Consider the following 14810-nt stretch of genomic DNA (forward strand, 5'->3'; position numbering starts at 1 on the left):
CAAGCTTCACATGAGAAACTGTTCTGGAAAGAGAAATGAGATAAGATAAAGAGCGGGATCAATAAAAGATTATCAGTTGCCTGGTATAAAACATCTTTCCACATGTTTCCTCAAACAACTTATTGATTTTCCCTGTGGTGAATGAGTGAGTCTCTTTAATGCACCACAGCAGTAGCCTGTTCAATCACAAGAGTTTGTGAGATAGTGAGGGAAACATTTTTGACACAATTTCCTCTCCTTGCCTTGCTATTGTGAATTTCTCCAGAGATATCCCAAGGATGCTTTTCCAAAAGGTGACTGAACTTAATTGTTGTAGGTTTTTTTTTTTTCACTTCTTATCCAAGGAAGAGACTTGGATGAGAAGCGAAACATTTTCAAAGGAAAAAAACCCAAGAAAATCCAGTTGCCCTTTGGAAGAACATATTTGGGACAACCATAACACAGTGCTAGATGATTAGGACTTAATTTTGCTCAAGGAAATGGGAAATAGGGAGAGAGCTAGACTAAGTGGGAAGTTCACAACATTTCTTTCTCCCAAATTGGAGGTACCATTCATGAAACTTGCCACATTTAAGAGTGGTACAGTGACATTGCTGTTCAAATTCTGCAGTATATTGACAGTAAAATGTCTCTCTTCCTTCCAGGAGATTAAAGATCTGTAGCCTGTAACAAGTTTAAACTAATAAACATCCATCCTGTAGCTCCTGTGGAGACTAACAGAAGAGGAGAAATGAACCAGCCTTGGAAATTATATGTAGACTTTCAGCATTGAACACTCCAGTTAAGAAGGACTAGCTTAGATACCCAATATCTAAGGGATTGGCCCAAAGAAGAGGAAGTCAACCTCTCTCCAAAGCACCTGGAGGCAGGACAAGAAGCAATGGATGGAAACTAATCAAGGAGAAAAGCTAAAACTAAGGAGAAATTTCCTGACAGTTAGAACAAGTAATATATGGAATGATTGTCTTCAGAAGTTGTGGGTGCTCCAACTCTGGAGTTTTTGAGAAGAGATTGTACAACCATTTGTCTGAAAATATTATAGAGTTTTCTGCTTGAGCAGGGTGGTGGACTAGAAGGCCTCCAAGGTCCCTTCCAACTCTGTTATTCTAGTCCAAAGATGGGAAATGAAACATCACAACACAATTCCTGATGCAATTTACCAGCCAAGGAGATGTCTTCATTCTAATTGAAAGAGGCTGTAGGAATGGAATAGATCAGGGGAAGTAACTTTGGGGACTGGATTTAAACTGAACACCATATAGAGGCATCTCTCAGAAACATGTAAACTCTCTGGTAAATGTTATTGCTGTTTTCTCTCCAGGAAGGTAACAAACACTTACCATTAGCTCTGTTTCTTCGTTCAGAGGACAAGGATGTGTGGTGGAATCCTTGATGTTCCTCTCAACTGAGGAATCAGGCTGGGGCTGCCTTGCATAAGATAGTCAACAAAACTGAGATCAAGCTTGGCATTGCAAACCAACCCAATGAATAAATATCTTGGTGCTATTAGATCCTGATTGGGCCATACTGGAGGATAATAAGTCCCTTTTGCAGTAAGCAAGACCATGTTATGCAACACGGATAAAAATATTGATGTGAACAGGATTAACTGGTTGTTGTAAGAAGGAATAACTTGGATAAATAGCAAGAGGAAGTCCCTGGGCACCAGTCCTGGGTTTAGAAGGAAAGAAACTAATTAAGAAAATCAAGAAAGGTTCCCAAAGGAGATTTAGTGCCTTCTGGATATACAGGAAAAAAATTTTGCCTGGGGAGAATCCCAATCATGTTTTTACTCTTCAATTACAGTAAAAAAAAAAACCTTCTGTGCTCCAAGAATGGGATTTGCCATGTTTATCAGCATCTCTAGGTAATTCAAGGAAGATAATTCCCATAATCTAGCAGTGGGCCATCAATCTATCTACTTCTAGAAAGCTCTATTCAAACTTTTGCTAGCTGTAAACCCAGGGGTGGGATTCCACTGGTATAAAAACTGGATCAGCACTCTGCAACTCAAACAGCTATCATACTTACCTTCTCCTCAGTGGTGAGTTTCAAACTAGTTTACTACTGGTTCAGTGGGCATAGCTTGGTGAGCATGCTGTCCGCCTGTACACACACACTTTGCACGTGTCTGCGCCAAATGCGCACTTTGCGCAGGTACAGAGGCTTTCCAACTCGCCTCCTGCACTCCTGCACTCTCCCTGTCACTTCGACAGCTGACGCGCGGCAATATGCTGTGCCACACAAAGCAGTTGTACTCCAAAAGCAGGGAATAACGGTCAGCATGGGAGCCCAGATGGGCAGGTGGGCACAACAACAGCTCCAGCAACTCCTCAGGCAGAACTGGTTTGGTCTCCACTGATCTTCAGCACTACCTGTTGTAGAGCGGCGGCAGATATGAGGCGGACACAGGCTTGACTTTTAAAGGCTTTATTCGCGTGAATAAAGGGTTGCCGTGGCTGCCGGGGCTAACTGGCAGTCAACTGGCAACAACAGCTGATGCCGTTTGACAGCTCCTTTTATAGCCGGCTGTCAAACGGCATCAGCCAATGGGAGCGGTCGGCACTCCCGCCCGGATGGCGGACTGGAGTGAGGATTGCCGTCAGTCTGTGAACACAACACTACCGGTATGCCAGAACTGGGCCGAACCGGTAGAATACCACCACTGCTTCTCCTGCAGTCCTTTCTTAGTCCAAGCCAACTGCAACAAGCTTCTATATACTGTTCTAACCACATCCTGTGCATCTAGCTGTAGTTTCTCTGCAGGATCTGCTTTCAGCATTTATCAAGTGTGTAGATCTTGTTCTGATCTAGCTAAGCTGCTGGTAGCTTCCTTTTCTGAGTTTCTATGCAGACAAAATGAAAGCAGGCTGGGAAGATCCAGAGGTATTATTTTCAAGTGGCAACTAGACTTTCTTGTTTTTCTTTGAAGACGTTCCTTCCATTCCCCACCAACTAAGTCAGAGTTGAAGAAGCTTCTTGGATGAGAAGCAAAATGTCTTCAAAGAAAATCGAAGAAAGTCCAGTTGCCTCTTGAAAAAAAGTGCCCTTGGGACCACCGTAACCTGGATGATTGAGAATCTCCATAGACAGACTGGGAAGGATTAAAAAGAACATGTTGTTTTTTAAATGAAATGCTTTGAAGGTTGGGGTCTCAGAACCTCAAACAGTTCAAGAAACAACCATTTCTAGAAATTGGCTTATGTTAATTTCCTTGTTAAATACGGATTATAAAATATTCGCTTCTATTGTTGCAAACAGATTAAAAAGAATTTTGAATGATTTTATTCATCAAGACCAAAATGGATTTCTCCTGAACAGACAAATCAGGAATAATTTAAGAATAGTACAAGATGTCCTGGAATTTTATGAAGCCCACCCCAAAAAAACAAATAGCCCTTATGTTTTTAGATGCACAGAAAACCTTCGATAACCTGAATTGGCAATTTTTAATCCAAAGAATTTATAATATGAACTTAGGCACCAAATTTGAAAATATTATAACTACTATTTATGATACACAACAGGCAAACATCACGATAAATGGGGAATATACCTGCCCAATTAAAATAGAGAAAGGAGTCAGACAGGGTTGCCCACTCTCACCCCTGCTCTTCATATTATCATTGGAAACATTACTAATATATATTAGACAAAATTCAGACATAAAAGGATCAAAGGTTAAGAAAGAAGAATATAAGCTGCAAGCGTTTGCAGATGACATAATTTTTTTATCGAACAGCCAATTGAAAGAGGACAAAAACTGATGAACGAATTAGAACAATTTGGAGTAGTTGCAGGATTAAAAATTAATAGAGAGAAAATGAAATTAAGGATTAAAAATCTAACAGGAAAACGGAAGTTAGAATTAGAAAAGGTCATGGGATTTCAAATGATAAAGAAAGTTAAATACTTGGGAATATGGCTGACAGCACATTGCAAAACACCAAAGGAAAATAATTATGACAAACTATTGCAAAAGGTAAAGAAGGATTTAGAAACATGGGGTAAACTGCAACTCTCATTATTAGGTAGGTTTGCTATGATTAAAATGTCTATTCCCCCAAAATTTCTGTATATATTTCAGACGATACCAATTAAAGTACACAAAAAGTATTTTGAACAACTTAACAAAATAACCACAAAATTCATTTGGCAAAAGGAAAAACCAAGAATAAATTTAAAGGCAATGCAAGATATGAAGAGCAGGGAGTGGGGGGGGTGGCCCTTCCAAACTGGGAGTTGTACTATAGTGCAGCCTCCTTAGTATGGTTGAAGGAATGGGTGAATTTAACAAACAAGAGAATATTAGCTTTAGAAGACCACGACTTACAGAGGGGGTGGCATGCTTTTTTATGGGATATCGGGGAAACCACTCAGAAATACTTTCACAGACATTTAATTAGAGATGCATTACTGACCAACTGGAAGAAAATAAGGAAAAAACATTATTTAAAGATACCAATCTGGATTTCAACAATGGAAGCGATGATCCACCCAAATAATTTGGATATTACTAAGATGATTAAATATAAGGACTTATTAGATGCGCAAGGAAATTTGAAACTGTGGCAAGATCTTCAAAGATCAGGGAGTACAAATTGATAGATGGGTATATCTTCAAATTCAGAGTAGATACAAACAGGATAAGAAAGAATTTGGAATCAATAATAAACTCCAGCAACTAGATAAAATTTTATTAGGCCCAGATAAAAAAATATATAACGAAATTTTTTAATTATTTACTAGAGACAGAATTAGAGGAAGAAATTGTCAAAGGGAATATGGTATTCCTGGAGTAGGAATATAGGACGTAGTATTACCTTAATAGAAAGGGAGAAGGTCTGGAGTAGAAACAACAAAATTACAAAATCAGCAGCTTACAAGGAAAATGCCGACAAGATGTTTTACAGATGGCACCTCCCCCCCCGCCCTCGAGATTAGCGAAAATGTGCCCCAACATGAGTCCGAATTGCTGGAAATGTAAAGAAAAGGAGGGAACTTTCTTCCATATGTGGTGGTCTTGCATAGAGGCTCAAAATATTGGCAGAAAATTAGAAAATGGTTGGAGGAAATGACAATAGAACAGATCGAATTTAAACCAGAATTCTTTTCATTAGGGATTTTTAATAAACAACTCTCAAAAAAAGTGAAGTACACAATACATATTTTGACAGTGGCCAGACTGGCCTTTGCACAATGTTGGAAGCAACCTCATGTTCCATCAGAGGAAATGATTATTCAAAAAATAGCAAACTGTGCAGAGATAATCTGTGCAGAGATTAATTTTGGCATTAAAAGGAAAAGATACATCACTGTATTATGACAGTTCACTGTATTATGACATTTGGAACTGCTGGTACAAATGGATGGAACAAAGATTGAATAAACAACAAAGAGCAAAAGAAAATAGGTTATAATCGTAGTAGTGACTAGATATATATATATATATATATTCGCACAAGGAGTAATTGTATAAAGGGTACAAAATAAGGTGGAAAAGAAGGTCCCACAAACTGTCAAGGACGAAATGGTTTTTAATTGTCTCCTGAATTTTCTTTTTCACTTTTTCTTCTTTATTTCTTTTTTCTCTTTCACATTTATGTATGTGTTGTTTGTCTGTTTTAATTGTAAAATTAATAAAGTTTATTTTTAAAAAAAAAAAAAAGAAATTGGCCTATTTCATCCTTGAAGGCAGAGGAGCCTGTCTCTAAAGAAAAGATCTTTTGGAGGTTAATGAGGCAGATCTTTCGGGACACCTTCCCAAGAGAAACCGGAAGTATAAGAGAGATTCCCATGCTGTGATCTAGACTCTTCTTCCCACTGAGTATACCATCTGTCTTTGTGTGCATGGAAGGGTGCACGACAGCCAATGGAATACAGAAAAAATCAACAGAAGATGTGAAGTGAGAATTAACAAGCAATTAGCTAAAGAGAAGAGCTTGAACAAATAGGTATTATTTAAATTCTTCCTTAGCTTAAAAGTGAAAGGTGAACATAGTGGACAATTGTGTAGCCTTCTGCTTGCCACAGATACAAAAAAAAAGAGAGTTAGGTGTGCTATCTGTTCCCTTTTTCTTTTTTCCTAATGAGGATCAGGAAACTAAATAACACTAATAAATATGTGTTTATTTTAGCATATTTACGCAAGCAGTCCATGTCACAAGCATGTGGCTCTGGGCAGCATGCAACAGAACAGTGAAAAACTCCATCGCAATCTAAAACTAATCAATCTTCAAATGTTTTGCATGTACAAACATGGTTTCTCTTCAAACAGACTTTAGGAGTGGTCTAGACAGAAACTACTTGTGGTGGAATTTATAGAAGACTGGAAGAGACGTAAATCATAAGTATAACTACAGTAGATATGGGATTCTTTAGCTATCCACCAATTTATAATTATGATGAGTACTCATTGAACTTTTCCATAGTGTCAACTTTCTGGAAATAAAACCGGTTTAGGAAATTATTTTCTAAATCTCAACACTTTTGTTTAATTTGGACAGAGAATTGGCATGGTGTTCTGTCCAGTCCATACTTATCACAGTTGTTGAGTAGGAAATTCCCAGCTTTTCTATTCCTTCTGGATCTGTTTTTTTTTTTTTTTTTTTAAGAGGGGGAAGAAAGGATAATTATTTTGGAAGAGATGTAGTGGCGCAGGCTTAATTCTGCTGACTGCCAGAAATTAGATCCTGATCAGCTCAAGGTTAACTCAGATAATTAAACAGTTAATTAAATTAAAGTTTGTTGTACTTCCTTTTCCTGTCTTTTTTATGTTTATGTTCTTTGATTTAGTATTTCTTATAACCTCTGCCTTTGCATCAGGTTGTTTACTCTGATAAAAAGAATTGTGTGATTTAATTGAGACACCTAGTTAGATGATAGATAGAAAACAACTATCTATCTATGAATATATGGGGTGGGAGGGGAGAAGATTGATGAGTTTTTAAAGATCTTCCATTTTTCATCTTAAAACTGCTAAATCTTTAAAGCTAAAATGAGACATAATTTGAACTCCAATCCTAACTCAGCTATGAACTAACAGATCAGCAAAATTTAATCCTGATAGGAAAGAATATTTGTAAATCAGATAGAACTGTGGGCTCCTCGGTGCTCTCTGCGCTTTGTGGTTTTCTGACAAACATTTCGTTATCAAACTTGGTATCATCATCAATGCTCCTTGAAGATGTTAACTAGTTTGGTAATTGAACACCTGCCAGAAAAACCATCAAGTTCAGAGAGCACCAAGGATCTCACAAACTTTAGTCCATGTGAAAGTTCTCAGCAAAAATCTTTATCTAGAATACAGAGTGATGATGTCCCAAAGATTATGGATCTTGAGTAATCAGGCATAAATTCTGTTATATGTACTATATGTTAAAAGATGGCGACAGCAAATAGCACCAAAATCCAGGAATTCATTTTGGTGGGCTTTGGAGATGGGCAGAAGAAACGCCCACTGCTCCTCATTTTTTTCACTGCTCTCTACATCCTTACTTTGGCTGAGAACGTCATCATTATCACTGTGGTGGCCCTGGACACCATTTTGGCCCAGCTTCCCATGTACATCCTCCTGAGCAACTTCTCCTGGCTAGAGATGTGTTACGTGAGCACAACGGTGCCTTGTATGATCTTGGACCTGACTTCACCAAATGGGACCATCTCCTTCCATGCCTGCTTTCTCCAGTTCTACATTTTCTTTAGTCTTGGTACCACCGAGTGCTTTTTCCTGTCAATCATGGCCTTGGATTGCTATTTGGCTATCTGCCACCCACTACGCTACCCCTATATCATGCCTCCCCATTCCTGCTATGCCCTGGTGGCTGTCTGTTGGATTCTTGGCTTTCAGTGGAATCTAATCCCAGTTGTTATGATCTCCAAGTTGGACTTCTGTGATCCCAACATCATTGACCATTTGATATGTGATCCTGGACCCATCCTTTCCTTGGCTTGCTCTCCACTTGGAAATATGCTCCTTCATTATCAATTTGCAATGAGCACTCTAGTAATCTTATTCAACCTATTCTTTGGTGTGTTATCCTACAGTGCTGTGGTTCTCACCTTGGTGAAAGCCACTCACCAAAGTGGCAGTAAGAAGGCCTTCTCCACCATATCTTTCCATCTCATGGTGGTCACCCTTTTCTATGGTTCCATAGCAGGAATGTATGTAGCCCCAAGTGCAGAAAGCCAGTCAGGTATCATAAAAATAGTTACTGTCTTCTACACTGCCATTACACCCTTTCTCAACCCTATGATCTACTGTCTGAGGAATGATCAGGTGAAGGAGGCCCTGGGCAGAGTGCAAAGAAGTAAGGTAACTGTACTGAGATTTAATGCAAATAAATGCTAGGAAACTATAAGAAAATAGTATAAATATAACTAACCATCCAATCAATGAGTGTTCTGACCCAAACCCTTTTCCAATAAAACAAATAATAACCAAAGGGAACAGAAACCTTTTAATAAGTCTTACGAATCTCCAGTTAAAAGGCTGCTGCAAACTAATTAACTTTGATAAGCACAAACCTTGCCAAAACTGTGCAAGACTGCCAAGAATAACAGATACAAAATATTTCATAACACAAGAGTTTTCAAATACCAACTTAAGATGTCCATGAGGCTGAGCTTCAAAACGTCTTTGCTTCCTGCAAAGAATATTCACTTCACAGCTACATTTTATCTTCTTGAAGGAGGGGCCATTACCTTGCAGCCTTACTCCCAAATCGCCTGTGCTGCTCTTTCCTGTGAGCAATCCTGTGTGCACACGCACTTGGCACAGGCTCTTCGGGAACCTCCTTATCACTGCTTCCAGCCCCCACAATCTCTGAAGGCAGCAGTCCACTCCCTAATGGTCCTGGCCCCTCATCTGAGTCCTTGCTCTCCTCAGCCATCTGTACCTGCTGCCGGCTAACCACAACAGTGAGATAAACAAATGTGGTCTCAGTTTGGAAAACAGGAGTATTGTTTTCTCATGAAGTTTTCATGCCCTTCTTGTTCATCTCTTCACTCTCTTAGTTTAGTATAGTTTTTAATAATAATTTAATAATAATAATTTAATAATAATATGCAACGGATCAGCAGTTAAGGATGATTAGCTTGACAGTTGGAAAGCTGAGTCCAGGTTTGAGACCCGAGCATTACACCACAGGGTGAGCTCCCGTTCCTTGCTCCAGCTCCTGTCCATCTAACAGTTTGAAAGCATCTAAATGTAAGTAGATAAATGGTACCACTTTGGGGAGAAGGCAACAGTGTTCCTTGCACCTTAGTGTATTATCATGCTGACCACATGACCACAGAAATGTCTTCAGATAATGGTGGCTCCCTCGGCTAAGAAACGAAGATGAGCACTCCCATACTAGTGCCTGGATATGACTGCAAAGAGGAAACCTTTATCTTTACCTTTATAATGTGTAGTTTTAATGTTTTAACATTCTAATTATGTTTTACTTGTTTTATAACTTGTAAGCCACCACAGTCACCTTGTAGGAGAGATGTGCAGCATAAAAATTAATAAATAAATGACATTAATATTTTTGTGAAGTATTTAGCATGGTCTAATGCAGGGGTGTCAAACTGGCAACCCACAGGCCGGATATGTAATGCACAGGTCATGCCCACTCCAGCTCCGCAAAAGGGGAAAACATCACGAAATGTCACATGATGGCAACATGATGCGGCAAGTTTGACACCCATGGTCTAATGCAATGCAAAACCTTACTTGGAGATTAAAAGTGTATTTCTTTAGGTTTTTAACCAACCTTCCTTTTTTCAGAACTGGTTTCCATTTCATGTTGGTCTATAGCCACACTATAGAAAGTCTAATGACCAAGATTCATTAATGCTTTTTATAAAACCCCTGATTATCTTCTTTTGGGGGGAGGGGGCTTTACCTTGTTGTGTTATGTCTGAAAGAGGGAGAACTGCTGATAAATAATCTATTATACATGCCTCTTCTCTCAGTCATTTAACTGTTACTTTCTCTTCCTGTAAGGGATGGAAAAACTTGAAGATTATATATGTGTGTTTTAATTAAATTGTTGTATACCTCTGAAAATGACAGTGTATTTGAAGTCAAAAACAAAATATACTTAATGTAAGTATAAAAATACTTTTAATTGAATGTGTAATATTCAGCTATTATATAAATATTCTGTATATTGTATTGGTCTTTCAAAATGCTTGCCTCTTTTTTAATGAATTTATATATAGCCTGGTTATATTGCTGTGGAATAAATAAACTATTGTTATTGATGGTGACAATGATATTCCTTTTTCACATTTTCCTTTTGTGCCTTTTTTTAGCTTGGAATTTTCTGTCTGCTGTCTTTAATGCTTTCAATGATGGTTCCTCAGGTAATCTGGGCCCATGCAATAACAGGGGCTAAATACTAGATCACTGCCTCATCAATGCATTTATGATGTTACTTAGTTGGGTAATGAAACATCTGCAAGAAAATAACCAAGCTCAGAAAGCACCAAAGATTCCATAGTACAACCCTGATCTACAAATACTCTCTACTATTTTCTTCTGTATCTTCCATGACCAAATATATAGTTTGATTTCTGGTTTGTTTATACCCCACCATTTTACATCCCATAATATTCTTACTTCTGAATGATTAGATATTGAGGATTGATTCAAAATTTGAGTTTCTGGAGTAGAAGGAGATATGGCTAATATCTTAGGTTTCTGAATTGAACTTTTCTTGCTATTCATATTGTGGAACTATTTTGTCTTCATCAAAAGAGGAACTGAGAAAGTGGGAAGATTGCAAACAGAAGATAATAGCAATAGCAATAGCACTTAGACTTATATACCACTTCACAGTGCTTTACAGCCCTCTTTAAGCAGTTTACAGAGTCAACATATTGCTCCCAACAATCTGGGTCCTCAGAAAGATAGAAGGCTGAGTCAACCTTATGCCTGGTGAGATTTGAACAGCCAAATTGCAGGCAGCCAGCAGAAGTAGCCTGCAGTACTGCATTCTAACCACTGCATCACCACAAATCTTTTGGTATGAAGATCTAATACTAAGAAGTCTCCTTATAATTTTTTTGAAGGGGGGAAAGAGGTTATTTTAAAGATATATTCTAAAATACCTCAGGCATAAAGGCAGCAAACACATTGCCCAGAGCTATCAAAAGCCAATTTGGTCGAGGCCTGGAGACTAAAACATATGGAGAACAGTTGCAGGATTTGGGTTTGGCTAACCTAGAGAAAAGAAGGACTACAGGGGAGAGGTAGCAGTATTCTAGTATTTGATGGGTTGCTACAAAGAGGAGGGAGTAAACTTATTTTCCAAAGCACCAGAAGGCAAGACAAGGAACAATGGATGGAAACTAATCAAGGAGAGAAGCAACCTGGAATTAAGGAGAAACTTCCTAACAGTGAAAACAATTAACCAGTGGAACAGCTTGCCACTAGAAGTTGTGGATACTACATCACTGGAGGTGATTGGACAGCCACATCTGAAATGGTGTAGGGCAGTGTTGACTAACCTTTTTGTTGTCACATGATGAAAGTGTCTGCACCCACAATGTAATGTGCACACAACCACCATCCCCAACTTGCCCTGCCCCCCTGCGCATGCGCACACGACCTCTGTGCTCCCCCCCCCCATGCATGCATGCATGCACCAACCCCTCATGACCTGTTTTGGGCCTAGTAGGCCTCTTTGCAGCCTCCTGGGAGCAAAAACGGGCTAGGGGGGCACCACACACACACACACACACACACGCCTCCCATATTTGCTCCCAGGAGGCTGCAGAGAGGCCCAAAACAAGGACCACGGGGGGGGGCGCCACAGCCCCCCCTTGCATACGCAGCAGAGACCTGCTCACATGGCCAGCAGGGAGGAGTGTGCATATGCGTGGTGGAGCTGAGCTGGGGTAACGGCTCGTGTCCCCACAGAGAGGGCTTTGTGTGCCACTTGTAGCACACATGCCATAGGTTCACCATCACAGGTATAGGGTCTCTTGCTTAGTAGGGGGTTGGACTAGAAAATCTCCAAGGTCCCTTCTAGGTCTATTCTGATTGAACTAGTGATTAAAGCACTGGGCTAGAGACCATGAGTTATAATCCACCTTAACCATGAAAATCAGCTGTGTGACTTTGGACCAGTCCCTCTCTCTCAACCCAACTCACCTCACGGTGTTGTTGTTGTGGAAAAAAGTAGGAGGAAGGTGTTCTGGATATGTTCGCCATCTTAACTTATTTATAAAAATAATAAAAGTGGCATATAAATAAACTTACAGCAAATGTTCAGACATTTTAATTATACCTAATGAAAAAGGTATATATGCATGGATATACATGAGACAAAACATAAACTGAACTGGACAATTTATATTTATCTTTGATTATCTGTATATTTTATAATTTCCCCATTAGCCAGCTATTATTAGAGTTTATACACTTTATTTAACACTGAGCATTTTGATTGGGAGCCATTGTTTATAACCGTGGTTTATTGTAAAATGGTTTCTTTATATACAACATGTTAGCCCATAATCCATGGCCCATGAATCACAGAGGTAACACAATGCAATACACCAAAGCAGGAAAAAAATACATGATTGTTTAGCATTGAATAGGAATTTCATCATGGCATGACACCAAGACATGATTGCTGATCATATCCGAGTCATTCTAGAATCTTTCAATCTGAAATAGAATGGTTGCTTGGCTTGTGTAATTGATTAATAGCAATATTATTGACGGACACTGTAAAATCTTCTTTTTACCAGATAGCAAACAGATAAGAGATGGAGAATGTGAAAATTATGAGTAAAAGAAACTATGGACAAAATACAGTTCTGTACCAAACAATATCTCAAATAAAATTTACATTTCTATTATTTAAGCATTATGACTTTGTATACCTAATAATAAATCCACACTATATCGGACATTAATACATTTGAGCAAGTCCAGAAGTATTTCACAAGAAGAGTACTACACTCCTCTGATTGCAACAGAATACCCTATATCACCAGGCTTGAAATTTTGGGCTTGGGCAACTTTGAACTACACCACCTATGGTTGAACTTAAGCGTAGTACACAAAATTATCTGCTACAATGTCCTACCAGTCAATGACTACTTCAGCTTCAACTGCAACAATACAAGAGCACACAACAGATACAAACTGAATGTAAACCGCTCCAAACTTGATTGCAGAAAGTATGACTTCAGCAACAGAGTGGTCAATGCCTGGAATGCACTACCTGACTCTGTTGTTACATCCTCTAACCCCCACTCCTTTAACCTTAAGCTATCCACTGTTGACCTCACCCCATTCCTAAGAGGTCTGTAAGGGGCGTACATAAGTGCACAATTGTGCCTACCATCTCTGTCCTATTGTCCCCATTTTTTCATACCTATTTCCTGTATTCTTACTCACATTTATACTTATACCTAGTATCTTGTAAGCAATTGACAAATCAAATAAATAAATAAACATTCATTGAACTCTAGTCCCTAATTGTTTTGCTTATTTGTATACATGAAAATCAATAACAATTATGTAACTTTACATTTAAAAGATACTAGAAGGGGAAAGGCCCTGATCTCTTGACCAAGGTCTAGACCAAAAATCCACGAATCAAAGTCCCTAATTTTCCTGGAATAGTGTCCTTTTTATGGCATCTTTCATCTCCTTGTTCCTCAAGCTGTAGATGAGTGGGTTGAGCAAAGGGGTCAGCACCGAATAGAAAAGTGTCACCACTTTGTTGCTTCCTCCGGAAGCTTCGGGAGCTACATAAGTGACCATGATGGAGCCGTAGAAGAGGCTTACCACCAGCATATGTGAGGTACAAGTGGAAAATGCCTTCCGTCTCCCAGTGCTTGAAGGCAACCTCATTACTGTCCAGAGAAGAGTAGTATAAGAGGAAACAATGAAGAGGAAGGGGCCGAAAATAGCAGTGGAGCTGAGGCTGTAGAAGGCCAGTTCTGTGCCTAGGGCTGGAGTGCATGAAGAAGCCAACAGTGGCCCTGGGTCGCAGATAAAGTGGTCGAGGATGTTGGAGCCACAGAAATGGAGCTGGGAAATCAAAATGATGGGTGCAAGAAACCAGAGGAAGCCAGAGGCCCAGCAGGAAGCAGCCAGGATGCAGCAGAACCTTTGAGACATGAGCTCTGGGTATCGCAATGGGTGGCAGATGGCTAAGTATCGGTCCAAGGCCATTGCAGCGAGAAGGAAGCTTTCCGTGGTTCCCATAGAAAAGAAAAAGTAGAACTGGAGGAAACAGCCATGGAAAGAAATGGCATCTGGTAGTGGAGAGGTCAGGTCAAAGAGCATGCTGGGTACTGTGGTAGTTACGTAGCATATCTCTAGGCCAGAAAAGTTTCCCAAGAGGATATACATGGGCAGGCGGCTGAGTTGGGAGTCCAAAAGAACAGCCCATACGATGCAGAGGTTCCCCACCAAGGTGAAGACATAGCAAATGGAAAGGAAGGAGCATAGGAGCAGCTGGAATGAGGGCAAAAGGGATGGGAAGCCCAGGAGGACAAAGCCCGTGATCACTCTGGTATGGTTGACTTGGTCCAAAGGGTTGTGCCCCTGTTGATATGAGAATCACATCACAAAAACAGTCAATGTCTGAAATAAACTGTGCCATAGCTCCCTTCCCCAACTTAGCTTTTGGGTATGTGGACTTCAATTGCCAGGATCCTCAGTAATTGCCTTAATAATTGTCAAATTCTGGGAGTTGAAGTCCACATCTAAGGGTTGTCCAAGACCATTATGGATTAAGCATGGCTAAAGGTCCACTGGCCGGAAAATTCTCTGTTGCTGTTCTCTACTTCTAAAT

At 39.6% G+C, this 14810-nt stretch overlaps 2 protein-coding genes across 2 annotated transcripts; one reads left to right on the forward strand and one right to left on the reverse strand.

Annotated features, from left to right (window-relative positions):
* Positions 1-7378: 7378 nt before the first annotated feature.
* LOC113426193 (olfactory receptor 11H6-like) lies at positions 7379-8350 on the forward strand. The gene has a single exon (XM_026688565.2). The coding sequence runs from the start codon at positions 7385-7387 to the stop codon at positions 8348-8350; it is 966 nt and encodes a 321-aa protein (XP_026544350.1). The 5' UTR covers positions 7379-7384.
* A 4456-nt stretch (positions 8351-12806) lies between these two features.
* On the reverse strand, positions 12807-14567 carry LOC113426191 (olfactory receptor 11H6-like). The gene has a single exon (XM_026688564.2). The coding sequence runs from the start codon at positions 14363-14365 to the stop codon at positions 13613-13615; it is 753 nt and encodes a 250-aa protein (XP_026544349.2). The 5' UTR covers positions 14366-14567; the 3' UTR covers positions 12807-13612.
* Positions 14568-14810: the final 243 nt, after the last annotated feature.

This window comes from Notechis scutatus, chromosome Z (genome assembly GCF_049901735.1).
Source record: "Notechis scutatus isolate UNSWTSFEM ecotype Mainland chromosome Z, rNotScu1.2, whole genome shotgun sequence".
Lineage (NCBI taxonomy): Eukaryota > Metazoa > Chordata > Lepidosauria > Squamata > Elapidae > Notechis > Notechis scutatus.